General features: G+C 41.7%; 3 protein-coding genes across 3 annotated transcripts; 2 read left to right on the forward strand and 1 right to left on the reverse strand.

Moving 5' to 3' along the window:
• Positions 1 to 203: 203 nt before the first annotated feature.
• On the reverse strand, positions 204 to 10,001 carry ankle1 (ankyrin repeat and LEM domain containing 1). The gene is made up of 9 exons (XM_053228549.1): positions 9,267 to 10,001; positions 8,247 to 8,399; positions 7,680 to 7,785; positions 7,051 to 7,174; positions 4,794 to 6,647; positions 4,439 to 4,601; positions 2,044 to 2,206; positions 1,698 to 1,830; positions 204 to 1,580 (listed from the first exon to the last, which is right to left on the reverse strand). The coding sequence occupies exons 1-9, from the start codon at positions 9,329 to 9,331 to the stop codon at positions 1,414 to 1,416; spliced, it is 2,928 nt and encodes a 975-aa protein (XP_053084524.1). The 5' UTR covers positions 9,332 to 10,001; the 3' UTR covers positions 204 to 1,413.
• A 72-nt stretch (positions 10,002 to 10,073) lies between these two features.
• mindy1 (MINDY lysine 48 deubiquitinase 1) lies at positions 10,074 to 26,231 on the forward strand. The gene is made up of 10 exons (XM_034298424.2): positions 10,074 to 10,273; positions 12,702 to 13,617; positions 14,430 to 14,487; positions 15,218 to 15,282; positions 16,570 to 16,728; positions 17,427 to 17,529; positions 19,364 to 19,506; positions 22,113 to 22,295; positions 22,494 to 22,631; positions 23,777 to 26,231. Exons 2-10 carry the CDS (start codon positions 13,030 to 13,032, stop codon positions 23,855 to 23,857), a joined length of 1,518 nt encoding a protein of 505 aa, XP_034154315.1. The 5' UTR covers positions 10,074 to 10,273; positions 12,702 to 13,029; the 3' UTR covers positions 23,858 to 26,231.
• LOC128317276 (uncharacterized) lies at positions 11,397 to 12,785 on the forward strand. The gene is made up of 2 exons (XM_053228668.1): positions 11,397 to 11,930; positions 12,702 to 12,785. Exons 1-2 carry the CDS (start codon positions 11,397 to 11,399, stop codon positions 12,783 to 12,785), a joined length of 618 nt encoding a protein of 205 aa, XP_053084643.1.
• Positions 26,232 to 27,329: the final 1,098 nt, after the last annotated feature.

A 27,329-nucleotide genomic window follows, 5' to 3' on the forward strand; every position in this document is an offset into this window, starting at 1 on the left:
TGTTTTCAAATTGAATTTCAGAATGCAAATTTGTCTGTAAGGGTTTATTTTAACGTAATCATATGTATAAAAAATTGTAAAAAAGACATAAAATCAGCTATTTCTTCCAATCACCATTCACAAATATGAAGATATTAAATTTGGTTTGACTTTATTTACATTCAAATTGTACTGGTTTCTCTTCACATTTTGCTCCCAACATAAAAAAACAGTCAAAATCCCAGTGGCGTAAATATCCTTCCATCAATTTCTAACTCTATGCCTATATCGAATCACTACAGCACTAACAAGAGCTCTACAGCTGTGTGTGTGTGTGTGTGTGTGTGTGTTTTTATGTATAGTCATTATTTAATTAAGTGTTTTTCCCAATGATGGTTCTTATTATTGACTTATAGTTTGTTCTTTTAGTCCACTTCATACAGCAGGTTGCATTTTTTTCCAGTTATCAGATCATCTCACAAAACTTCATCATTAATCATTTACACTCCATAAGCATTAATATTTCATTAATAATAAAACAGTAGCACAGTAACACAATTTTAAGACATTTTCATCCAAAAATAAAGTGGCCTTGGTGGCTCTTGGTGTTACTCCAAATCAGATGATACAAATATTACTTTACTCTTTAAGTTTTTTAAACAATATTAATGCTTTGTTTTTTACTCGCATTTTACCTTCAGTGGTCTTTTCCCCTGTAATTGTTCACGTTTTAAGAACGCTCAGTAGTTTTTTTTGTTTTTTTTTGAGCTGTAACCGGATTGTTGTGTGTTTGGCGATACGATAAATGAAATATAACGCTACAGAGTGTGCTACGCAATAACTAACTTTATTCCATCCGTCATTAAACACTGTTACACCATGTCGCTGTTGAGTTCTGGACTCTGATTGGTAGAGAAAGTGTTGATTAATTTTCTATAACAGCAGCTCTGACAGTCGTGCAGCTGCAAATCACAGGTTTATATTAATGCGCTCGTTTTAATGCGTCAGTGTTTCTATAGGAACAAAAATCATTGATATGAAGTTTTCTGTGAGGAGACTTTTTTTTTTTTTTTTTTTTTAACATTTATGGAAGGAGTCTCCAGTGTCAGCACTTTGTAACAGTCAGAGGTAAAGCTGTAACTAAGTTTTCCGACATCTTCAGCAGGACAGAGGAGTTTACGCTTGTTTACGGTTTCTCAGTAACAGGACAAGCTGCTTAGGTTAAGTTCCTACATATCCCATGATGCACTGCATGGGTTAAGTACCTACATAATGTACCCTAGGGAATAGGGAGTAGGGCACTAGAACAGAAGCAGGTACAGTGTTTGATGACTGATGGAATAAAGTCTCTGTAGTGCACTAAACATTTTGGACCTGCATGATTTAACCCAAAGTGCTCTCTAATGTTCAGCGTCGTACAGACAGCGTGTGACATCATCGCCTGATATCAGCCGGTCGGAGCTGTCTCTCTCCCTCAGCCAGGAAGATCTGCATGGCTCTGTACAGCAGGTGAGCCCCGAGCTCACGCTGCCTCTTAGCAGGCCAGGTGGAGACCATTCCATAATAATCCCCTCGCTTCTGATTGGTCAGCATCTTCAGACCTGACGAGAGGATTAAAATAATTTCATTACCCTTCAGTTCACAGTGAGAGAGAGAGAGAGAGACTGATATTATGGTCCGTTTCTATCATTTATCACATTTGACCACAGTGTTTGTACCGATGGCGTCCACCATGCAGGCCTCGCGCGTGTACGCCTCCACAGGAATGACGTTTTGGAAGCAGTGCAGCGAGATGACGCCGTGGCCGCAGTTCCACACCTGCAGGATGTGCTGCACCTTCAAGCAGAGCTTCTGAAAAACACCAGGAACAAAACACCATGGTGTTATAATACAGCTGATTATTACCCTAGAATTTCAGTCACGTGATTTTTCTGTTGTTGTTGCCATCGTTTTGCCATCCAGGTCCTAGTTTCACTATCTATCTTTTGCTAACGTTAGCACTACTGAAATGAACTTCCCTGTTGTCCCATAGTGTAGCTAGCTGGCATCTCCTGAGTATCGTACCTTGGATGATTTGTCTCCTCTGAAATACTCCAGAGCTTCGTACAGGTGGCTGTACGGGCGAGAGCGCTTGCCTTTTCCCACGTAGAAAATGGAGCTGATGAAAGTCTGGAAACACTCGTGAAGAGTCATCGACTGACTGCGGTACGGCAGATTCTTCGTCACTCTGGACACAGAACCACATAACACAGGATTATTTATGGTGCGTGCGTTACCTTTTTATTTCATAAACAAAGAACTGAACGCTTTTCTTCCTGAGCTAGTGTAGACTTTACCCGGGCTAGTGTAGACTTTACCCGGGCTAGTGTAGACTTTACCCGAGCTAGTGTAGACTTTACCCGGGCTAGTGTAGACTTTACCCGAGCTAGTGTAGACTTTACCCGGGCTAGTGTAGACTTTACCCGGGCTAGTGTAGACTTTACCCGAGCTAGTGTAGACTTTACCCGGGCTAGTGTAGACTTTACCCGGGCTAGTGTAGACTTTACCCGAGCTAGTGTAGACTTTACCCGAGCTAGTGTAGACTTTACCCGGGCTAGTGTAGACTTTACCCGGGCTAGTGTAGACTTTACCCGGGCTAGTGTAGACTTTACCCGGGCTAGTGTAGACTTTACCCGAGCTAGTGTAGACTTTACCCGAGCTAGTGTAGACTTTACCCGGGCTAGTGTAGACTTTACCCGGGCTAGTGTAGACTTTACCCGAGCTAGTGTAGACTTTACCCGAGCTAGTGTAGACTTTACCCGAGCTAGTGTAGACTTTACCCGGGCTAGTGTAGACTTTACCCGGGCTAGTGTAGACTTTACCCGAGCTAGTGTAGACTTTACCCGGGCTAGTGTAGACTTTACCCGGGCTAGTGTAGACTTTACCCGAGCTAGTGTAGACTTTACCCGGGCTAGTGTAGACTTTACCCGAGCTAGTGTAGACTTTACCCGGGCTAGTGTAGACTTTACCCGGGCTAGTGTAGACTTTACCCGAGCTAGTGTAGACTTTACCCGAGCTAGTGTAGACTTTACCCGAGCTAGTGTAGACTTTACCCGAGCTAGTGTAGACTTTACCCGGGCTAGTGTAGACTTTACCCGGGCTAGTGTAGACTTTACCCGGGCTAGTGTAGACTTTACCTGAGCTAGTGTAGACTTTACCCGGGCTAGTGTAGACTTTACCTGAGCTAGTGTAGACTTTACCCGGGCTAGTGTAGACTATACCTGAGCTAGTGTAGACTTTACCCGGGCTAGTGTAGACTTTACCCGAGCTAGTGTAGACTTTACCCGAGCTAGTGTAGACTTTACCCGAGCTAGTGTAGACTTTACCCGGGCTAGTGTAGACTTTACCCGAGCTAGTGTAGACTTTACCCGGGCTAGTGTAGACTTTACCTGAGCTAGTGTAGACTTTACCTGAGCTAGTGTAGACTTTACCCGGGCTAGTGTAGACTTTACCTGAGCTAGTGTAGACTTTACCCGAGCTACAGTAGTACAGTTGAGGTCAAAAGTTTACATCCCCCTTTCAGAATCTGCAAAATGTTAATTATTTTACAGAAATAAGAGGATCATACAAAATGCATGTTATTGTTTATTTAGTGCTGACGGGGGGTGAAAACTTTTTGAATTTGAAGATCAGGGTAAATTTAACTTATTTTGTCTTCTGGGAAACATGTAACTATGTTCTGTAGCCTCTGAAGGGCAGTACTAAATGAAAAAATATGATATTTAGCCAAAATAAGAAAAATGTACACATCTCCATTCTGTTCAAAAGTTTTCACCCCCCGGCTCTTAATGCGTGGTTTTTCCTTCTGGAGCATCAGTGAGCGTTTGAACCTTCTGTAATAGTTGCATATGAGTCCCTCAGTTGTCCTCAGTGTGAAAAGATGGATCTCAAAATCATACAGTCATTGTTGGAAAGGGATCAAATACACAAAAATGCTGGAAAACCAAAGAATTTGTGGGACCTGAAGGATTTTTCTGAAGAACAGCAGGCAGTTTAACTGTTCAGGACAAACAAGGGACTCAGGAACAACTATCACTAAACAAAAAAACACAGCTGTGGATCATTCAGGTAACAACACAGTATTAAGAATCAAGGGGATGTAAACTTTTGAACGGGGTCATTTTTATAAATTCAACTATTATTTTCTCTTGTGGACGATATGTAAACATCTTTTATGTGAAATATCTTATTCAGGTCAGCACTAAATAAACAATAACATGCATTTTGTATGATCCTCTTATTTTGGTAAAATAATGAACATTTTGCAGATTCTGAAAGGGGGATGTAAACTTTTGACCTCAACTGTAGACTTTACCTGGGCTACATTAGACTTTACCTGGGCTAGAGTAGACTTAACCTGGGCTACATTAGACTTTACCTGGGCTACATTAGACTTTACCTGGGCTAGAGTAGACTTTACCTGGGGTCGAGTAACAGGTAGTTGAAGCTGGACTTTATAACACCTTCACGCCAGCGTTTATTCTGATCAGGCTGATCGAACTGCTCACACAGCGCAAACTCATCAGCTTTACAGTCGGGAAGGTGAAACGAACCCAGCACTTTATTCAGCTCCGGACTGTAACCTGTAACTCACACAGGGAACAAATACTGCCATAAATAATAACTCACATTACTGCCATTGCTCCTTTATCACACCGAATAAACAGTAACCCTGAATAATGCGCTGATAAAAATATTATAATATAGAAATATTTATGAGAAAAAGTTATATTTTATGTTGTTTTTATGTGTAAATGTAGCTGTCTTGTACATACCAGTGACTGCGGTCGGTTCGTCCTGCACTGATTTCTGAGTAACGTGTTTCTTCTGCAGTGTTTGTAATCTCTGAATGTACAATTGGCGCGTGTCTCTGTTGATGGGTCCGGGTTTCTCTCCTAATTCGACGAGTTTGCGTCTGAGCTCTCGGTCTGTTAACCCTTCCGTCTCCGAGACATTCGCTCTCTCCTCCACCTCATTAGGACAGCGGTTTTCTTTTCCCTTCTCCGGACTCTTGGTTGCGGTCTGTAACGAGCGCCAGTCGTAGATGACGGTCTCCTCACTGACAGAGGAGCTTAGAGACGTGTTGGACGTTGGAGGGACGTGTGTCTCGATCAGCTCGTGTCCCTCCTCGGTATCAGTGTAAAGATACTCCACTGGTTCGTCCATGTCGGTGATGAGAGGACGTCCTCCGGGGGTGTAGGACAGGTTTGCGAGCGACTGAGGTTGGGAATGGTTGCAGATTCGGCTCATGCTGTATCTCGGCGTGCAGCCGGTGGACGGAATCTCGAGCACTTGACTTAAGCTGGAACTCGACTCTGAGCTGGAGGAGGAATCTTGCGAATTGGTGTTTTTGTGTATTTCTGAGCTTGAAGTGGAAACATCTGAAGTTAAAAACTCCTTGTCTTCTGTGAACACATCCTCCTCTTGGTGGCATGATGATGAAGATGTTCCATGTTCTAAACTCTCATCAGAGGCACCTCTCGGAATGATGATGGTATCTGCCATGCTTCCGGAGATAATCAGAGTATCCGCTTGGCTTCCGTGAAGTTGGGAAGAAACGCACAGACTCGCCATGTGGGAATCGAGTTCTGCTACTCTGTCGTCTTCAGAGGGACGTCTTCGTTGAGGTTTGTCCGAGTGAGTAACATTTCTGCGCAGGCGTGTCGGTGTAGGGAGCGTCTGCTCGAAGAGAGACGAGGTGGAAAAAGACGAGGTGCTGTTTCTCTGGGAGCAGCGACTGAGTCGCGACCGGGTCCTGCCCGTGACGAACGGACTCGGAGTGAAGGAAATCTCATTAATCTTGTCATCACATGCTTGCGACTGCAAATGAAGTTCTTCCTTCTTCCCGCTGTCAGAGTCTGAACTTTCTTTTGTCCATCCATCTTTTTCCGGTGGTGAGATGTTTTCAGAAGGTAACGGCGCTTCGATGGTGGTCTTGTACGGCTCGCTGTCGCAGCTGCTGTACTGACTCGACCCACTGTTACTGCTGACTGCGGCGTGAGTGACGCATCTCAGCTCATCTTTATCAACAAACACGTCATCTGCGTTATCCTCGTCTTCCTCCCCTAGAGCCAACCCTCCCACTACAGTCTTATCAAAATCCTCTGTGGTGTTTCCTTCTCTGCAGAAGACGAACACTTCATCTGGAGACGTCACGTCAATCCCCTGATTCTGCAGCACGGTAGTCACGCGCTCCGAGTTTAAGAAGTCGGGATACCGAGAGAAATCGACTGTCGAGTCCCTGGAGTCGGTGGTGTCATCATCGTTTTGTTTCAAATCCGGAAAATACTCATCATAGTCTCTGAACGTGACGCTCTTCCGGCTCGGTGTGAAAAAGCGAGCTGACTGGGCCACTTCCGGACTCTTTTTAAAGTCCATCCCTGACAGGCGAGTACTGGAGAGAACCGGAGGAAGAGAACCGCCCACTTCTTCTTTCTTAAACATGTCGCTTTCACGTGCATTAAAACCAGAGACCTCTGAAAGCCAGGACCCGTGAAGGTCTGTGGCCCTTCGCAGTCCGTCGCTCTCAGATTTCCGGCAAAACGAGGAATATCGCGTGCTGCTGAGCGGCTCATCTCCGAAATCACTCATCAGCGTCAGGTCTCTCATCGAGTGGCCTGAGTGCAGCGCTGGAAAAGACAGAAAGACAGATTTCAGAGATATTTATGACTGAGCTTGGCGCTTGAGGAGGATGGCACTGGATGAGACAAATAGGAATGACTGAAAGGGACAGAGGGGCGTGTCTGAATAGGGAAAGTGGGTGTGTCCAAGGAAGACATTTGGTGTGACTACGAAGGACAGCTGGGTGTGTCTGAGTGGAAGAGACGAGTGTGTTTAATTAAGACATACGGCTGTTTCTGAGTGACAGTGATGGACGTGTGTCAATATCAATGACTTCCTTCTTCTTATTTACAGAATGTCCTTATATGGACTCAAAGACACGCCCACATTCCTATTTATTGCCACCAAAACACATTGTGTAAGTCCCTTTTTTTATGATCTGTTTTAATTGTAGTAAAGAAAAACTCTTACAGTAGTGGAATTTGGGTAAATCCTCATATTCCGGTTCAGGTGTTTGAGACTCAAATTCCTGAAGAATGCTGGCACATTTACTGTTTTCCTCCTGTTCTGCCAGATCCACTGCCTTGTTCCCACCCTGAACACACACACACACACACACACACACGTCTGATAGCGTACAGAAGTGTATAATACACACATCCAGAAAAGCATTTATTCTTTGTTTCATTTAAAATTTAAGTTAAAATAACATTATATTAAAATATACAGTATACAGAAATGTTTTTTGTTTTAGCTCAATCAATCTCTTTAAAATTACACTTTCTTTGCTTAATTTTAATTTTAATAATACATTTTTTTATTAAAGAAAATCTGTTTATCAGTGACATCCAATATTACAGAAGTGTAGAATTTATTCCAGTCTTTTTTCCTCCTTACCTTGAATGCATTTTTAACATAAACAACATGTTTAATGGATTATAAGAACAAAATGTCATACAACACAAAAAAGGATTAAATATAATTTAAAATATTATTTACTTCCATTCAGATATAAAAAAAAATTTCGTTTTTTTTTCTTCAGTGTTTAAACACAGGTTAGTGGTTTCCATGCGCGGTGAATCAGGTGTGTGATCTCGCACCTGGTCTCTCAGACTCGGGTCTCCTCCGTTCTTCAGCAGGAGTTTGAGGTTCTGATAACAGCCCCATACCGCTGAGATGTGTAACGGAGTCAGATCCTCAGCAGACCTGAACACACAGCACACAGAGGAAACAAATCCACCGTTACGCTCCGTTACAGCGTGTGGAAAAGTGTTCACACACATCCTGATGACAAAAAGCTTGTGATAATAATAAAAAAAACAGTGCAAAAATGATTTTATTAAACAAACTCCTCCTACAAAACAGAGGTTATAACACCCAAGCTCTAAAAAATCCATATTCTACACAAATCATCATCAGTCCTGCAAAACAAATGATTTCCAATCAAATTAAAAGAGAGACATTTCTGAAATAAATCTCAAAAAGGAAGAAAGAAAGAATGAAAGAAAGAAAAACAGACAAGAACGAAAGAAAGAAGGAGAGGAACATGAATGAAAAGGGGGATCATCCATCATTTAAAACTAATGAAACCCAGTCGAGTTAAAAGAGAGAATTTTATTTATTAACACATATATATAAATCATTTATTTCCGCGCTCTATCCCTGACCTGAGGTTAGGATCAGCGCCGCTCTGCAGCAGCACTTTAAGGCACCGGAGTCCTTTTTCCGATTCCTTCCCTGCAGCCAGATGCACCGCGGCCACGCCTTCATCCAGCACCAGGTTGGGGTCTGCACCTCTCTGCAATAAACTCTCCACCGTCCTGTTACACGAGGGGAGAAAAACAAGCCAGGATTCATACGCGTGTGTATGTGCGGGTTTTCACTGTCACTCCTCCTGATCATTTAAAATCATCAACAAGTAACGACTCAAAGGGGTATGATCCTTCTGACCTTCTCTACTCACTCATCATCTGTATAAAGCTGGGTTTCACACACTAATGCAGAGGTTTAGTGACTTCTGATGACTTATAACACAATAATTAACCATTAACAAGCACAGCAAGAAGAAGGAATAAAAGAAGGAAAAGAAAGAAAGGGTAAAAAAGGAGGGAAATAAAATAAGACTATGATTTACTACAAGAAAAGAAAGTATAAAAAACAGAAGGAAAAGAAGAGAGGAAAAGAGGAAAGAAAAGTAAAGGAAAGGCTGCAGATGATGTCCCCGTCCCTGTGGACAAGCACGGACTTGTACTTTTCAGTGAGTCGGCTCATTTGCCTCGGTTCAACAATATGAACCGACTCTTCTGGCTCCCGAAAAACATTCCCATTTTCTCTAAACGCGACAAAGTCTGTGATATTCTGACCAGTGTTTGCCCCTCTCTGCTTCTTACTCCATCTTAATCTACCTTACAACTAACAATCTACAGCTAAAAAGAAATAAAAACTGCTCATGTTTGAGAACCGACTCTTAAGGTTCAAATAAAAGAACCGTCTCAAAAGAGTCGACTCGTTAGAGGATGACACATTGACAGTATTTAATTCTCTGTTCTTCAGATATGAGTGTGTATCCTGCCCTAACACAATTGTTGCGTTTAATGAAGTGTGTTAGAGCAGGAAAAGTAATAAAATGTGCAGAAGGAAGTTTATTTCAGGAGCTGAACTGATCAATATAGTGATGCACAGATTACCTGACATCCGTCTCGTTTACCGCCGCGTGCAATAAATCCGCTAAATTATTCCTTTTTTCGTTCATGGTTTTATTAATCGTTTCCTTCCAGGGTGAGTTGCTCCGATTCTTGGATTAATGTACTTTATATTCCGCATGAGGCTAAGCAGCTGCTAGCAGGCGTTGTTTGTTTTTCCTCTCAACCCTCACCCGTATTCCGGTAAGAACTGATTCAGTAGTTCACTCTCACGCGCGCACTATACTGAGCGACATCATGGCTAGCCAATCATTCCCCAGGAGGCGGCACAAACTCGCCAATCACAGCGCAGGGAGGCGGGATTTGTCGGAATATGGGTGGAGGAGAAAACAAACGCGAGTACTCGAAACCGTAGCTAGCTTCCTAGAGATGAATTTGGCAGTTAAGACGTTTTGCAGGGGATTAAAAAAGATGTTAATTGCAATGTTAAACACGTTGCTGCTTAGAAACTTGCAAAATGAGAAACTTTTTTTCGTTTAAATTTCCCTCTGTTGACGTGACGTATTATTTCTGCGACGAGTTAGCGTTCAGTCAGGAAGACACTCAGCGCCATCTGGTGTTCAGGAGTACACACGCCTGGGTTTTATTTTTATTTTCTTCCCTACAGTCTTTAAAGTGCATTAATAAGAGTACTGGATGAGTACTGGATGTTTTTATAAAAATGTGGAAAAAACACAGCACTATGCAGTGAATATGGAGCGATTTCGTACGCGCGAGCGCGCTTTCCACGCAACGTCACTGTTTATAAACAGTATTACAGGAAGTGAGACAGGCAAAAACAAACAAACCGGAAGTGGCAGATGATGATGATGATGATGAGGATGATGAGGATGATGATGGCGGCGGTGTTTCTCCTGTGCGGCGACTTTAACAGCTGAACGCGGAAGAGGAGGAGAATTTAGAGCTGACGAGTTTTTATTTGAATAATAATATTTATTTAAATCAGACGGAGAGGTGAGTTTACACCGACTGACGACTTGCAGGTGAAAACGGTGAGATTTTATTATTATTATTGTTATCATTATTAGAATAATTATTATTATTATGGAGGTTAGCCTGGGAGCTAATCTTACAGCTACCTGAAGTAAAGTTTTCTAGCTAAGAAAGTTAATTTTGTGTTGTTTTGCTAATTATTAACAGCATCTGCAGTAATGTTACGTGTCTGTTCCAGCGCGCTGTAGTTTAACACTTCAGCTGAACAGAGAAATAAAGAAACCAGCAGAGCAACATATCAACATTACACTCTGCTGAAACCAGGCCTGTGTCTGACATGTGTGCTGATCCCTACACCCTAATCCCTACTCCCTACTCCCTTATTCCCTACTCCCTGTTCCCTACTCCCTGTTCCCTACTCCCTTATTCCCTACTCCCTAATCCCTACACCCTAATCCCTACACCCTAATCCCTACACCCTAATTCCTGCTCCCTACACCCTAATCCCTACCCCCTACACCCTAATCCCTACCCCCTTATTCCCTACTCCCTGTTCCCTACTCCCTGTTCCCTGTTCCCTACTCCCTTATTCCCTACTCCCTTATTCCCTACTCCCTGTTCCCTACTACTTAATCCCTACACCCTAATCCCCTACTCCCTTATTCCCTACTCCCTGTTCCCTACTCCCTGTTCCCTACTACTTAATCCCTACACCCTAATCCCTATACCCTACTTGTTAATTCCTGTTTCCTACTCCCTAATCCCTAATCCTTACTGTCTATTCCCTACTCCCTATTTCTTCATCCCTATTCCATATTCCCTACTCCCTAATCCCTTCTTCCTATTCCTTAATTCCTATTCCCTAATTTTTATATCATATTCTCTATTCCCTACTCCACGTTCCCTGTTCCCTAATCCCTGTTCCCTACTCCCTATTCCATATGCCCTGCTCCCTAATCCCTCTTTCATACTCCCTAATCCTTTCTCTCTATTCCCTACTCCCTATTTCTTCATCCCTATTCCATATTCCCTACTCCCTGTTCCCTACTCCCTAATCCTTTCTCCCTGTTCCTTAAATCCTTTTCCCTAATCTTTATTTCATACTCCCTACTCCCTGTTCCCTAATCCCTACTTCCTTCCTTCATTTAATTTACATTCTTTGAGGTAGTTTGCAAATATCTCATGTTCAGAAACAAATATTCCCTACTCCCTGTTCCCTACTCCCTGTTCCCCACTCCCTGTTCCCCACTCCCTGTTCCCCACTCCCTGTTCCCCACTCCCTGTTCCCCACGCCCTGTTCCCCACTCCCTGTTCCCCACTCCCTGTTCCCCACGCCCTGTTCCCCACGCCCTGTTCCCCACGCCCTGTTCCCCACGCCCTGTTCCCCACTCCCTGTTCCCCACGCCCTGTTCCCCACGCCCTGTTCCCCACGCCCTGTTCCCCACTCCCTGTTCCCCACTCCCTGTTCCCTACTCCCTGTTCCCCACTCCCAGTTCCCCACGCCCTGTTCCCCACGCCCTGTTCCCCACGCCCTGTTCCCCACTCCCTGTTCCCCACTCCCTGTTCCCCACTCCCTGTTCCCCACGCCCTGTTCCCTACGCCCTGTTCCCCACTCCCTGTTCCCCACTCCCTGTTCCCTACTCCCTGTTCCCTACTCCCTGTTCCCCACTCCCTGTTCCCCACTCCCTGTTCCCTACTCCCTGTTCCCTACACACTGTAAAGTTCATACTGTAAACTGCGCTTGTGAACTTCGCATTATCCCGTGCTGCAGTGTGCAGAATGACAGTCACATGACTCTCCCACTTGTCAATCATGTTTTACATACCTACTTGTGTAAATTCCGGTTTTGGGTGGAGTTTCCTTCCTCAATTTGAACACAACCATGAACCAGCAAAAACAACTGTTGTTAATGATTTAATCATCTTTCAGCTGACTTTATTCCCTTTACGCGATTTAGTTATAATTAAATATTATCGTTATGCTACAGTGAGTGAACCGTGAAGTCACCTGATCAGAATTTATTCTTATTTAAAACCAAGGCTTTGATCTTTAAACTGTTTGTAATTAGGTGAGAGGAAATGGTGTGTTTTTTGTCACAGTACATTATTACTTTATTGATCTATTTATTTTTTGCTATATTACATTGTTTATTGTTTATTAGTCAGCCTCAGAGGCTCCGCCCACATCCCACTGAGCATCTGATGACACTTTTCTGGTCACAAGCTTCAGCATCGTTAACGTTAATTACATAGTTCGATGAAAAAAAAAAACGTGCATATTGTGAGAGATATCACGTATCAGAGAAATGTCTTCATGTATCGTGATGTTTATCATATCGCCCGCCCCAGTATATCATTTTAATAAACCAGTTTATCGTGATGTCACTTTGCGTTCAGACGTGATGAGACTGAATTGCGCACTGCGTAGTGAACAGGGTGTGGTTTAGGACGCAGTGAGTGAGGATTATTGTTATGTTATGTGTTTCAGAGACGCAGGAATCTTCGCTCCACGTTCACGCCGATGAACAGAGAAATGAATAACTCGTCCATGAGCTCTCCTCTGAGCTTTTAAAGACGTCCTTTAAATAAAAACATGTCTGAGTGTGTCAGGGGCTGAGCAGATCGATGAGTAGATGATCAGGTTAATAAGATCTCGGATCTCACAGCGTGACTGGACGGAGGACGGAGAGATGTCCAGGTGACGCTGATTGTTTCTCCTGATCAGTGTAGTTTAATGAGTCGAGACTCGGGACAGTCCACACTGCCACACCAGTCACACGCCGACTTTCTGTAACCGTCCTGTTAGCCGCGAGAGCATGGCGGAGCCCGCGTCGGACCCCGACGGAGTCGTGCGTGAAGAGAAAGAGACGAGCGAAAATAACAAAACGAGCAGCCGAAGAGACGACGACAACGGAAAGACGTCCACCGAGACGCCACCGTCTCACACAAGCACAACCTGCTCGGACAGCGAGGACGCCAGCGCCGTGAGCAGCAGGAGCCTTTCCGAGAGGGAGGATTCGGAGATCACGTCGTCCGTGAGCAGCGCCGTGGACGAGACGCCGTCTCTGTCCACGCTGAACGGCGTGTCCGCGTCCACGGATGAACCTCAGACGTCTGTGAGGTCGGCGCTGGACGGCGAGGATGAGGCGGAGGCGGATCGGGCGCCGTCGTGGAGCGACGATGTGATGAGTGTAGAGGCGGGACAGGCTGCAGGGTCGACGCCTCCTTCAGTACCGCCTTCAGTACCGCCTTCAGGACCATCATCTGCCCCGCCCTCAGTACAGGAGCATTACTACGTCAAGTGGATCACATGGAAAGGGGAAAAGACCCCCATCATCACGCAGAGCGAAAACGGCCCCTGCCCCCTGCTGGCCATCATGAACATCCTCTTCCTCAGGTGGAAGGTGAGACGCGCGTGTGTGTGCGTGTGTGTGCGTTCATGTTCACGATTAATCACACACTAAAGCCAGCTTTATGTACAAAATCTCACAGATAAAAATCACACATCGTTAAAGAATTCTTTAGTGGTGAGCTGAGATCGTGATCTAAATCTGGTTGTAAAAACAACACTTCCTTTTTGGTTCTGAAATCTGATTGGCTGAGCGCCGTACGAAGCCGCTGTAAAAGCCTCGTGAGCGCATCACAGTACCTGAATTCTCTAACAGAGCCTCAGGGTTTAGACCGAAAAAAGCATGTTGTAAAATCATAGGGTGTAAACCCGACTTTACAGCACGTAATAGTGTTTTATATTCAAACTCTTAAAATGTGAAATGGACGAGATTTTAAAAGAAAAAAAAGGAAATGTTGCTGTGACAATCCTGCTGTCATTTTTTTCCCCCACAAAAGAATATCTTTATTATCATATTTGCATATCGCAAGTTTGTAAAGTTTATAAGTGATTTTTAACTCTAATAATCATATAATTTCGAAACAAAAACAATCTTTATTTCAGGCTGAAATTAGCCCCGCCCCTTCTCTCGATAAGACACACCCACAAAGCTGCTCAGTTTGAACAGAACGCATCAGTTAGCTCTAAAAAATATTTCAGATATTTCACTTTGTCCCAAATGTGTCGTATTTAATCAGAAGTTATTTCAGTAGATACGAGCCACTGAGACAATCTGATATAATCTAATAGCTAATTAGTGTTTAGTGTATAATTTAATGCTCTAAATGAATAAACTGTGTTTGTGTGTTATGTTGTTTCTGTTCGCAGGCGAAGTTACCCGCCCAGACTGAGGTCATCACCATCGAAGAGCTCATGGCTCACCTCGGTATCATGTTTACTCATTTCTCATTTAAATCCTACTGCGTTACACTGTACATTAATCTTTTATTCCTCTTACACCACAGCAACTTTATTATTTATTAAAAAAACACACACGTCATACGTTTCATTTATTTATAGTTACATTTAACGTTACAAGAAGTGAGTTCCTGTTGTCACTTACGTTATAGCAGCTATAAACACTCGTTCCCTCAGCAGAGTCTCTTTATTCTCTCTCCTAAAGTTAATAAGATAAAAATAAACGCAGCTTGTTACGCATGTTACTGAGAAACCGCAAAGAAGCGTAAACTCCTCTGTCCTGCTGTAAAGTTACAGCTTTACCTCTGACTGTTACAAAGCGCTGACACTGGAGACTCCTTCCATTAATGTTACATAAACATCTCGTTACTTTAAGAAAACTTCACTATATCACTGATTACACACGTTTTTTAAGTCTCTGTGAATGAGCTGTTGTTATAGAAACGATAAAGTATTAGAACGAGCGCATTAATATAAACCTGCGCTACTGTCAGAGCTGCTGTTGTAGAAAACTAATCAACACCTTCTGACCAATCAGAATCTTTGTTAGTGACAGCTCATGATTTAGGTAACGTTACACACTGTGTGTGTGTGTGTGTGTGTGTGTGTGCACACGCGTCTGCGTGTGTGTCTGCGTGTGTGTCTGCGTGTGTGTCTGCGTGTGTGTCTGCGTGTGTGTCTGCGTGTGTGTGTTGTAGGTGAGTGTGTGCTGTCCATTCAGCCGAGAGAGAAGGCCGAGGGCATGGAGCTCAATTTTCAGCAGGTGAGTGTTTGTAATATTTTAAATAAATAAATAAATAAACAAACAAACAAATAAATAAATAAATAAAGTTTAATCACAGATTAAACACTTCTGTTGTGAAATGTGTATTTTTTTTCTAGTTTAGGAATACAAAATGATTTTTAAAAGATATAAGGTTATTATTTTTTTGATCTGTTTATACAAATTATAACTTTATTTAAATTTACAAATTATAAGTTTAAAATTTATATCCTGAATTTATATATTTTTGTAAAGCCGCTCTGTGACAGTGTCCATTGTTAAATGTGCTATACAGATAAAATTTAATTGATTTGAAAATTAATATTTTAGGGCTATAACACAAGAGATAAATTCCTAATAAAAAAAAAAACAATGTGGCTGAATTTTGATAAAAAAATTTTTGATAATCTTATAAGTGAATAATATAATATAATTTAATGTAACAGAACTATAATATGATGTAATATAACATAATATAACTATAATATAATATAACTATTATATATCTTTTTTAAAAGCTGTATTCTTGATGGAAAAAATTAGAATATCTAAAGAATATTAGAAAGAATATATTTTTTGAACTTTTATAAGTCTGTACTTTAAATATTATTATTAGAGACGGAGCAATATGACTTTTCTTTTCCGATATCGATACTGAAACCTTCAGTATCAGTCGATACCGATATCCGTCTCATACAGTTTCTTTAAAAACTGCCAAGCTTTAAAATGTTTTTTTTTGTTAACTGAAGCACTTCAGAGTTAAACTCTTTCCCACAAAAATCCCTCAAACTGTAAATATAATAAAATATAAATATAATCAAATCAATCGTAACAAAAGAAAAAAAACAGTCAAGTCTCTTTATATGTAAACATTTCCTCTTCCAGAAACACATTTCTTTCCCAAATCCAGTTTTCGCACTTTGTTACAGAATCCGATATCTGATATCAGTGTGATCCACTATTTCTGATACCGGCCCGATACTGATACCGATACTGATACTGGGTATTGGATCAGAACCATCTCTTCTTATTATTATTATTACTATCCTTACTATATTATATTCCACTTCCAGAAATACGTTTCTTTTCCAAATCCAGTCTTTGTAGTTTGTTACAGAATCCGATATCTGATCCACCATTTATTGCTGATATCAACCCGATACTGATACTGATACTGATACCAATACTGATACTGGGTATCGGATCAGTACCATCTCTTCTTCTTCTCCTTATTATTATTATTATTATTATATTAAATAAAAAATAAACATCCTCCTCTGTTTTCAGAACATGAGTGATGCCATGGCCGTGCTGCCGAAGTTATCGACGGGTCTGGACGTGAACGTGCGCTTTACGGGCGTGACGGATTTCGAGTACACGCCCGAGTGCATCGTGTTCGATTTACTCAACATTCCGCTGTATCACGGCTGGCTGGTGGATCCACAGGTCAGAGACGACACTCCTGCTTTTATCATTTATCTCCAACACAATCATGACGTTCCTGTACGTTTTCTGTAAAAACAAAATACATGGAGAGAAACCACAGTTTTTTAATTCAGTTAAACTCATTCACTTACCCTGTAAAGATAATAAAATATAAATATAATTTATAAAAAAAAATCGTAACACAAAAAAATACAGTCGTTTTAAATGTAAACTTTTCCAGTTTCAAACATTAGTTTCCAAATACAGTCTTTTCCTTTTGTTACAGGAACCGATCGAATTTTTTTTTTTTTTTTTTTTTTTTTTTTTTTTTAATCGATCGTATTTTTATTCTCTGATATCCGATCCACCATTTTTATTTATTTATTTATTTATTTATTTTCCCTCGCCGGTTTCAGCCTGGTCCTGATCCTCAATCATGTTCCCAGTTTCACTCAAATGCATCACATTCCCCAAAAAAAAGAAAGAAAGAAAGAAAGAAAAACATTAAAGAAAATGTGTATCAGTGTTCAGTAGCTGATATAATAAACCCAGCTGCTGCGTGTGCAGACGTTCGTTTCTGAGTGTAAGAAGTAATTTTCTCAATTTGTACTTAAATCTGCAGTATTTATATCTAAATAGGACACATACAGCAGTGAGGGAGAATGAAGCTTGATTATTAAACACGGGAAGGTGAGTAATCTTGGTGTTTCTCTTTCTAGAGCCCAGAGATGGCGTCTGCGGTGGGGAAGCTGAGCTACAACCAGCTGGTGGAGAAGATCATCATCTACAAACACTCATCAGACAGCAGCCGAGTGAGCGAAGGTGTGGAAATAAACGTCTGATCTTGCTCTGTCTGATATCACTCTGATCTGATTTCTGATTTTAGAAACGAGCGTGTCCTGTACAGTTCTGCGCAAACATACCTTCCTGAGTTGAGCTTTCCATCTTTAGACCACAAGCATGAGCTCGAAACGATGAAAACAAAAAAAAGCATCAGTAAACACACGGCTGAACCTGAAAAGCCGGTCACACACACACACACACACACACACACACACACATCAGTTCACATCAGGACGCCGTGGAGGACGTTTCATCACACCTTCCCTCGTAATCAGAAGCGCTGATAATACAGAGCTAATACAGATTATACAGTGCCAAGTTCAGTGTTCTCAGTTCAGCACAAAATACAGTACTGTGCAAAAGTCTTGGCACCCTATTGTTTTTAGTACAAACTTTGTTATAGATGTTTATTTTCTGACTTCTACATTATTGATTCAGGACAAAAACATTTTAGATTCCAAACATTAGTTTTCCAGCACAAAATGAAATGTTCCAGAAAAATGTTTGTATGTCAGTAAAGAAAGCAGCAGATTCCATAAGAGACACTTTTCAGATAAAAACATAATGAAGGCTGCTGGGTTTCGCTGCAGAAATAAGAAGCGAGTCGACAGTCAAAGTCTCCAGAAGAACTGTGGCTGCTTCTGCAAGATGCTCAGTAACACTTCCAGCTCATTTCCTTATAAAACTGCACACACTGCACCTCAGATACTGCTTTATTTATTTAAAGTGAAGGATCGTCACATTAAATACTGACTTTATTTCATTTATTACTGTTTACTGCTCTTTATAGGATTTTTTAAAAATGTAGAAACATTTAATTTCATTATTTTTGAAGGCATCTCTACTCTACAGCATTTCTTCGCACGTGCCTAAGACTTTTGCACAGAACTGTACAGAACAAGGAAGAAAATCATTCACAATTAATGATATAAACAGATTAATTAGAATTAATTAGAGCACTCTGAGGTGAGGAACTGAATTCTGACATGTTAGTACCGAATAAATCGCTATTAAAAGTGATGTTATGTCTTAAATAAAACAATAACAAGCACATGTTAGCTTTAGTCGCCGTTAAACTACAATTTTATAATTATTCACGTTTACACATGCTGCATTATCCATCCTGACATTCCAGCTGTATACTGTAACAGTGCATTATGGGTAATAATACAGTGTCACTATGTAGAGAACATGGGATGAAGTCAGACAGAGCTCACGTTTATGATTCAGTTTGATTTGATTCAGTGATTCACCGTTCAATCCTGAAGAGATTTTTGCAAATAAAAATGATAGTTATCTAAACACTGACCTGATTCAGCGATTTATCGCTTTTCTTTCAGACTAGAAAGTGATTTTTGTAAATGAAAACAATTTAATTAATTTAAGTAAACAGTAATTTGATTCATTGGGGTCAATTCGATTCTAAATTCTTTTTTTTTTTTAATTGAAATGATTAAATTCACTAAACAGCTGTTCAATATTTTGGTTTTCAATTAAATTCTAAAGCAATTTTTTTTAATAAAAGTGATTTGAGTTCCTGAAACAGCGATTTGATTCAGTAATTTATGCTGACACACTGTAAGTGATATTTAAGCAGCCCCCCCCCCCCCTGCCATTTGACTTTTAATCTTTGACAGTTTAATCTTTGGAGCCTCAGAAGAAGAATGATGTGGTGAAACATGGTGGTGGTAGCTCCTGTGTGAAAGCTGTTTTATGTGTTTTGGAAGTGAAAGGGAATTTTTTTTTGACACGCTGGTGATTCAGTGTTTTATTTAATTTCTTTTGAGTTTGATGTAGCTTGATGTGATTACAGGTCTGATAGCGGAGCAGTTTTTGGAGTCGACGGCCACCCAGCTGTCGTATCACGGTCTGTGTGAGCTCAACACCACCGCCAAGGAGGGAGAGCTGTGTGTGTTCTTCAGGAACAACCACTTCAGCACCATGATCAAGCACAAGGTGATCCACTAATCCCCAAACTCCCCAAACTCCCCGAGCTCGCTAAACTCCCCAAACTCCCCGAGCTCGCTAACTCCCTAAACTCCCCGAGCTCGCTAAACTCCCTAAACTCCCCGAACTCCCCAAACTCCCCGAGCTCCCCAAACTCCCCGAGCTCCCTAAACTCCCCGAGCTCCCTAAACTCCCCGAGCTCCCCAAACTCCCTAAACTCTCCGAGCTCCCTAAACTCCCTAAACTCCCCGAACTCCCTAAACTCCCCGAGCTCCCCAAACTCCCTAAACTCCCCGAGCTCCCCGAGCTCCCTAAACTCCCCGAGCTCCCTAAACTCCCCGAGCTCCCTAAACTCCCCGAGCTCCCTAAACTCCCCGAGCTCCCTAAACTCCCTAAACTCCCCGAGCTCCCCGAGCTCCCTAAACTCCCCGAGCTCCCTAAACTCCCTAAACTCCCCAAACTCCCCGAGCTCGCTAAACTCCCTAAACTCCCCGAACTCCCCGAGCTCCCTAAACTCCCCGAGCTCCCTAAACTCCCCGAGCTCCCTAAACTCCCCGAGCTCCCTAAACTCCCCAAACTCCCCGAGCTCCCCAAACTCCCCGAGCTCCCCAAACTCCCTAAACTCCCCGAACTCCCTAAACTCTCCGAGCTCCCCAAACTCTCCGAGCTCCCCAAACTCCCCGAACTCCCTAAACTCCCCGAGCTCCCTAAACTCTCCGAGCTCCCCAAACTCCCCGAACTCCCTAAACTCCCTAAACTCCCCAAACTCCCTAAACTCCCCGAGCTCCCTAAACTCTCCGAGCTCCCCAAACTCCCCGAGCTCCCCAAACTCCCCGAACTCCCCAAACTCCCCGAGCTCCCTAAACTCCCCGAGCTCCCTAAACTCCCCGAGCTCCCTAAACTCCCTAAACTCCCTAAACTCCCCGAGCTCCCTAAACTCCCTAAACTCCCCGAGCTCCCCAAACTCCCTAAACTCCCCGAGCTCCCCAAACTCCCTAAACTCCCCGAGCTCCCTAAACTCCCTAAACTCCCCGAGCTCCCCAAACTCCCTAAACTCCCCGAGCTCCCCAAACTCCCTAAACTCCCCGAACTCCCTAAACTCCCTGAACTCCCTAAACTCCCTAAACTCCCCGAGCTCCCTAAACTCCCCGAGCTCCCTAAACTCCCCGAGCTCCCTAAACTCCCTAAACTCCCCGAGCTCCCTAAACTCCCTAAACTCCCCGAGCTCCCTAAACTCCCTAAACTCCCCGAACTCCCTAAACTCCCCGAACTCCCTAAACTCCCTGAACTCCCCGAACTCCCTAAACTCTCCGAACTCTCTAAACTCCCCGAACTCTCTAAACTCTCCAAACTCTCTAAAATCTAAACTCCCTGAACTCTCTGAACTCTCTGAACTCTCTGAACTCTCTAAACTCTCTGAACTCTCTAAACTCCCTGAACTCTCTGAACTCTCTAAACTCCCTGAACTCTCTGAACTCTCTAAACTCTCCAAACTCTCTAAAATCTAAACTCCCTGAACTCCCTGAACTCTCTAAACTCCCTGAACTCCCTGAACTCTCTGAACTCTCTAAACTCTCCAAACTCTCTAAAATCTAAACTCCCTGAACTCTCTAAACTCCCTGAACTCCCTGAACTCCCTGAACTCTCTGAACTCTCTGAACTTCCCAAACTCCCTGAACTCTCTAAACTCATTAAACTCCTTGAACTCTCTAAACTTCCCGAACTCTTTGAACGTTCTGAACTCCCTGAACTCCTGCATTCAGCTTCAGTGCTCTCACTCACTCACCACGCCTGTTATTGCAATGAATTAAACTATTGTTTAAAAAGCACCTAAATGAAAACACGATTGAACTGTAGTGTAATTTGGTCGCAGTCTTTTTTCATGCAGCATCTGAGAAAACAAGGGGGAAAAAAGTGGTTAAATAATTTTAGAGTTAAGGGTGGAAAGCATTTGTTAAATTTAATGTATGAAATAATTAGTATCATCACATCGCAGCAGAATTAATCTACTAAATGATATAATGGACTTGTCCAGGGTGCCTCACTTAAAAGTCTTTAATTAACAACATGGCAGTAAAAATATTAAGAATTAAATTAATATACATTCAGAGAAAGAGTGAGTTTAATTCCAGACATTTCTATTGCCATGTTCGTAATTATGAGATTAAATACATCACATTCTTTATTTATTTAATCACATGTAAATTCATACAAATATATTACAAACTCATTTATGCATAAAAATTTAATTTTTTTTTGTAAAAAAAAAAAAAAAAGAAAAGAAAAGAAATAAGTAAAAGAACTCCATTAGAAATAAGTGAAAGAAAAATAAGGAATAAAAAAGAAATAAAATAAGAAACAGAATCCCACAAGATTTAAAATCTATTGGGTTTTTAACAATAAATACAAACAAATAGAAGTAAATAGAATCAGAAATACGTTAAAGCATGTTGCATAAAAAAGAAAATTTATTGTGTATTTAAATTATTAAATTAATCAGTGCTGAAAAATATCAGAGTTTCTAGGTTAAGAAGATTACACAGATTTAAATTTCGAGATTTGTGTGTTTTATTAAACGTTTAATACTGTGTGTGTGTGTGTGTGTGTGATCTCAGGGTCACCTGTACCTGCTGGTGACGGATCAGGGCTTCCTGCAGGAAGACACTGTGGTGTGGGAGAGTCTCCATAACGTGGAAGGAGACGGGAATTTCTGTGACTCGGAATTCCGACTGTGCCATCCCTCCCAGAAGAGCGCGAGCAGGCCGACGGCGCAGCAGCAGCAGATGCAGATCGATCAGGTGACCACCAGGGTTTCAGTTTTCAGAACGGTCCTCTGAGGTTCTTGATGAGATTACTGAACGATGGGAACGTCTGATTCTAGGTCACATGACCTTTAATTAAATCTGTGTGTGTGTGCGTGTGTGTGTGTGCGTGTGTGTGTGTGCGTGTGTGTGTGTGCGTGTGTGTGTGTGCGTGTGTGTGTGTGTGTGTGTTAGGACTACCTGGTGGCCATGTCTCTGCAGCAGAGTCAGGGTGAAGCTCCTGGACCTCTGAGTGATCTGGAGTTAGCGAGACAGTTACAGCAGGAAGAATATCAACAACCTCAACAACCTCCACACACCTCCGGTGAACAGGTGAACTTCTGTCAGTTAATAACGATAATTGATTCCGTATCAATTCATAATTGACAAATAACTTGATTCAGTTCCCTAAATAGTGATGTGATTCAGCGATTCATTGCTTTTCAATTCAAAAACAGTTTTTAAAATGAAGAACGATTCGATTGAATCATTAAATTAAGAATGATTCACTTCATTTGACTAAACGGTGATTCATTTCTGTGATTCATTGGCTTTTTATTCGATTCAAAGCTGATTTTTTTTTTTTTTTTTCCAGTTCATATACATTTGGTGATTCATCAGTTTTTCGATTTGATTCAAAACGTGTTTTTTTCTAAATTAAGGTTGATTATATTCATTTCAATTAACAGCAGATCGATTTAGTGGTGACTCGCTTTTTAAGTGCTGTTTATTTAATAATGATTCAGTTCGATATTAAAAAGGGATTTTTGTACATTAAGAATGATTCAGTTCATTTCATTAATCAGCAATTCAGTGATTTGTTAATTCTCTGTTCGATTCAAAAGTGATTTTTGTTAATTAAGTTTCATTTCAGTTCAGTGATTCATTTGGTTCCAGTTTGATTCAGATTCGATTTTTCTAAATTAAGATTAAGAACGATTCAACTAAATTAATTTCACTAAACAGTTATTAGATTCAGCGATTCAGTGGATTTGCAGTTTGATTCAAAAGAGATTTTTGTAAATGAACAGCCTTAGCAAACACACACACACACACACACACACACACACACACACACACAGTATCCAAACATTAAATCAGATAATAAATAAATAATTAAAATTTCTCCTTGTTTGTGTGAGACTTCGTTTGTTAGCTACTGCAGAGAATCATCAGGGTCAGAGTTAATTTTACTGGATGCTGTTCAAATTTTCGCAATATTAATCTTAAAAAAAACAACAAATCAACAGTGTGAGTCCTACAGCTGATCGTACTTGTGAGTGGTTATTGAATTTTCTGTGCATTTCCTGTGTCTGAATCTCAAATGGACTTCTATCAGGCATATAGTGCACTAGTTAGGATGCATAACACCACTATATTACACCCCGTGTAGTGAGCGTATGTAGTTAATAATGAGCCGTTTGGGACTGAACCTCACTGAGGATCAAGAAAACTGTCTCTGTGATTTTTTTGTGCAGACGAGAGGACAGGCGTCTCATCACGGAGGACGGAGACGGCAGGGCGAGAAGAAGAACGACTCGGACTGTTGCATCCTATAAGTTAGGAAAACACACACACACACACACACACACACACAAAAACGTTTATATGCAACTGTACCAGAAGACGCCGATGCCACGAATGAGTCTGAAAACGTCCGTGTCATTTTATCTCCAGGGAATGTTTTGTTGAAAAATTAAATGTCCACAAGTGTAGAAGATCAGCCGAGACATGAGAGTGTATGTGTGTGTGTGTGAGAGAGAGAGAGAGACATCTGCTTCTTTAGCTTTGCACTGGAGCTACCATGCTAATGTAGCTAACATGTTGTGGAAGTCTGTCTCACCTCTGTTAAAGGTCCAGTAGCCAAAATGAAGTGTATCTGAGCTCTAAATGTCTCGTTAAACAACCGCAGTGACAAACATCCAATTATTTTATAACAGTCGATTAAATATTGCCATAACTCTACAGTGTCATGTTTTATGTTTTACACTGAACTGCAAAGAGAGATGTAGCGAAGCAAAAATAAAATGCACAACATTCAGATTCGGTCCAGTTACGCGTACAGTACTGTGCAAAAGTCTTGGCACCCTTTTGTAAAATACAAAGTGTAATAGATTTGTGTTTTATGACTTCTACATTATCGAGTCATTATAGTTTTCCAGCACAAAATGAAATGTTCCAGAAAAATGTTTGTATGTCAGTAAAGAAAGCAGCAGATTCCATAAGAGACACTTTTCAGATAAAAACATAATGAAGGCTGCTGGGTTTCGCTGCAGAAATAAGAAGCGAGTCGACAGTCAAAGTCTCCAGAAGAACTGTGGCTGCTTCTGCAAGATGCTCAGTAACACTTCCAGCTCATTTCCTTATAAAACTGCACACACTGCTCCTACAGCATTTCTTTGCATGTGCCTAAGACTTTTGCACCAGAACTGTAATATGATTCAGATTTGGTTCAGTTACACACATTATGATTTGGATTTAATTCAATTCAGTTACTGAATCCAGTTCATAAAATTCAGTTCACTTACATGCACCATGATTCAGATTCGGTTCAGATACATGCACTGTGATTCGGATTTCATGCAGGTACACACCCCACGATTCAGATTCAGTTCCTTTACACACACACACACACACACACACACACACACGCACAAGATTCAGATTTGGTTCAGTTGCACATACTATGATTCAGATTTAGTTCTGTTTAAAGGAACATGCACTGTGATTCAGATTTGATTCAGTTTGGATTCATTTCAGTTACTCACCCCAAGATTCGGACTCCTTTCAGATTGGGTTCAGATACGTACTCCGTGATTCAGATTGGGTTCAGATACGTACTCCGTGATTCAGATTGGGTTCAGATACGTACATCACGATTCAGATTGGGTTCAGATACGTACTCCGTGATTCAGATTGGGTTCAGATACGTACTCCGTGATTCAGATTGGGTTCAGATACGTACTCCATGATTCAGATTGGGTTCAGATACGTACTCCGTGATTCAGATTGGGTTCAGATACGTACTCCGTGATTCAGATTGGGTTCAGATACGTACTCCGTGATTCAGATTGGGTTCAGATACGTACTCCGTGATTCAGATTGGGTTCAGATACGTACTCCGTGATTCAGATTGGGTTCAGATACGTACTCCGTGATTCAGATTGGGTTCAGATACGTACTCCGTGATTCAGATTGGGTTCAGATACGTACATCACGATTCAGATTGGGTTCAGATACGTACTCCGTGATTCAGATTGGGTTCAGATACGTACTCCGTGATTCAGATTGGGTTCAGATATGTACTCCGTGATTCAGATTGGGTTCAGATATGTACACTGCGATTCAGATTGGATTCAGATACGTACACTGCGATTCAGATTGGATTCAGATACGTACACCGCGATTCAGATTGGATTCAGATATGTACACTGCGATTCAGATTGGGTTCAGATATGTACACTGCGATTCAGATTGGGTTCAGATACGTACACCGCGATTCAGATGGGGTTTGATTTAATGTGTTATGAATTGTATTCAGTCTGATCAAATAAGATATGATTTGTCTTAAAAGAGCTACATTTTCATGTGTTTAGAGGATTTCAGAAAGTGATTTATAAAATGACCTGAATGTTAAGAACACAAGCGAGTGAACATGTGAAACGACGCTAAATTAAATTTCTCCCAATATGATGCAGTAGGAGTAAAGCTAACGATGCTACTGATGCTAATGAAGGGCTTTCTGTCAAACCTTGTTGTGATTCTGAGTCTTAATCATTTATCTGCTTTGTATTTAATTTGTTAAGAGTATATTATTACAGTAAATGAAATTAAAACACTGTCGGATCAGCGGCGTCTTTGTCACTGTGTAAATAAAAAACTTTATGATTATTATTAAAGCTTTTAATGAATAAAATGGTTTTAAAACTGTCATTTCATTTAAATTGTCATAAAATCTCTTAATGTAGAAATTGGGTGATGGGGAAAAGTTACTTACATCTCGACATTTCTTTAAACTTTACAATTAGATGATTTCTAATGGTATAAGTGGTCAGGCGTTAATGAATACAGCAGTTATTCACCCACATTAACACTTCTTTACTGCTTTATTTCCTTTTTATGTGTTCAGTAAACGAATCTTTATTTTACAGTGTGAACTGAAAAGCACTCGGTCGCTGCTGTATGTCAGCTCCTGGGTTCCTGGTTCCATCCTGAGCTCAGGTTACTGTGTGTGTGGAGTTTCACATGTTCTCACAGTGTTTGCGTGGGTTTCCTCCAGGTTCTCCGGTTTTCTCCCACCTCCCAAAAACTTGCCGTAAGATGAACGGACAGCTCCAAAGTGCCCCAAAGTGTGTGTGTGAGAGTGTGTGTGTGAGAGTGTGTGTGTGAGAGTGTGTGTGTGAGAGTGTGTGTGTGAGAGTGTGTGTGTGAGAGTGTGTGTGTGAGAGTGTGTGTGTGAGAGTGTGTGTGTGAGAGTGTGTGTGTGAGAGGGAGAGTATGTGTGTGTGTGTGTGTGTGTATGTGTGTGTGAGAGAGTGTGTGTGTGTGTTTGTTGCCATGTGATGAAATGGTTTCAGATCCAGGGTGTATTCCCGCCTCATTCCCAGTATTCCTGGGAGAGGCTCTGGATCCACCACCAGTGAGAATTCTACTCGAGTAAAACTTTAAAAGCATCCAAACTTTTTTTTCTAATTAACTCATTTATTTCAAAAGTGTAACGACTCTTATTAAAGTGTAAGGGTGCAGGGGTCCCAAGTGGCGCAACAGAAAATCGTTCACCCTACAATCACGAAGATCGAATCCCGATGATGTCACAGCTATCCGTGGCCGTGCTTTCGGGGAGGGAGGGGCTTACTCTCTCTCTCCTGTCAATCACAGCGACACTAACACACTCTCCTCCGAGTGTGTTACGCTGATGTGGCAGGAGCAGCGTAACACATGATAGTGTGTTATGGTTGTGGGTGGGGTTAGAGGGTGGAGCTGGAGACGGCGGTGTGGGATCAGGCAGGGTTGTGGGTGGGGTTAGAGGGT

This window comes from Pangasianodon hypophthalmus, chromosome 23 (genome assembly GCF_027358585.1).
Source record: "Pangasianodon hypophthalmus isolate fPanHyp1 chromosome 23, fPanHyp1.pri, whole genome shotgun sequence".
Taxonomy (NCBI): Eukaryota; Metazoa; Chordata; class Actinopteri; order Siluriformes; family Pangasiidae; genus Pangasianodon; species Pangasianodon hypophthalmus.

What these genes read in the sequence shown, in the direction of transcription:
- ankle1 (XM_053228549.1), bottom strand. Translation starts at nt 9,331, where the DNA reads ATGAACGAAAAAAGGAATAATTTAGCGGATTTATTGCACGCGGCGGTA. An exon ending in GTAAACGAGACGGATGTCAG is followed by an intron (nt 8,400 to 9,266) that starts GTAATCTGTGCA and finishes CTCGTGTAACAG; the next exon opens with GACGGTGGAGAGTTTATTGC. An exon ending in TACCTGTTACTCGACCCCAG is followed by an intron (nt 2,207 to 4,438) that starts GTAAAGTCTACT and finishes TTCTGTGTCCAG; the next exon opens with AGTGACGAAGAATCTGCCGT.
- LOC128317276 (XM_053228668.1), top strand. Translation starts at nt 11,397, where the DNA reads ATGTTCAGAAACAAATATTCCCTACTCCCTGTTCCCTACTCCCTGTTC. An exon ending in CTCCCTGTTCCCTACACACT is followed by an intron (nt 11,931 to 12,701) that starts GTAAAGTTCATA and finishes TATGTGTTTCAG; the next exon opens with AGACGCAGGAATCTTCGCTC.
- mindy1 (XM_034298424.2), top strand. Translation starts at nt 13,030, where the DNA reads ATGGCGGAGCCCGCGTCGGACCCCGACGGAGTCGTGCGTGAAGAGAAA. An exon ending in GCACCATGATCAAGCACAAG is followed by an intron (nt 19,507 to 22,112) that starts GTGATCCACTAA and finishes GTGTGATCTCAG; the next exon opens with GGTCACCTGTACCTGCTGGT. An exon ending in AGCAGATGCAGATCGATCAG is followed by an intron (nt 22,296 to 22,493) that starts GTGACCACCAGG and finishes TGTGTGTGTTAG; the next exon opens with GACTACCTGGTGGCCATGTC.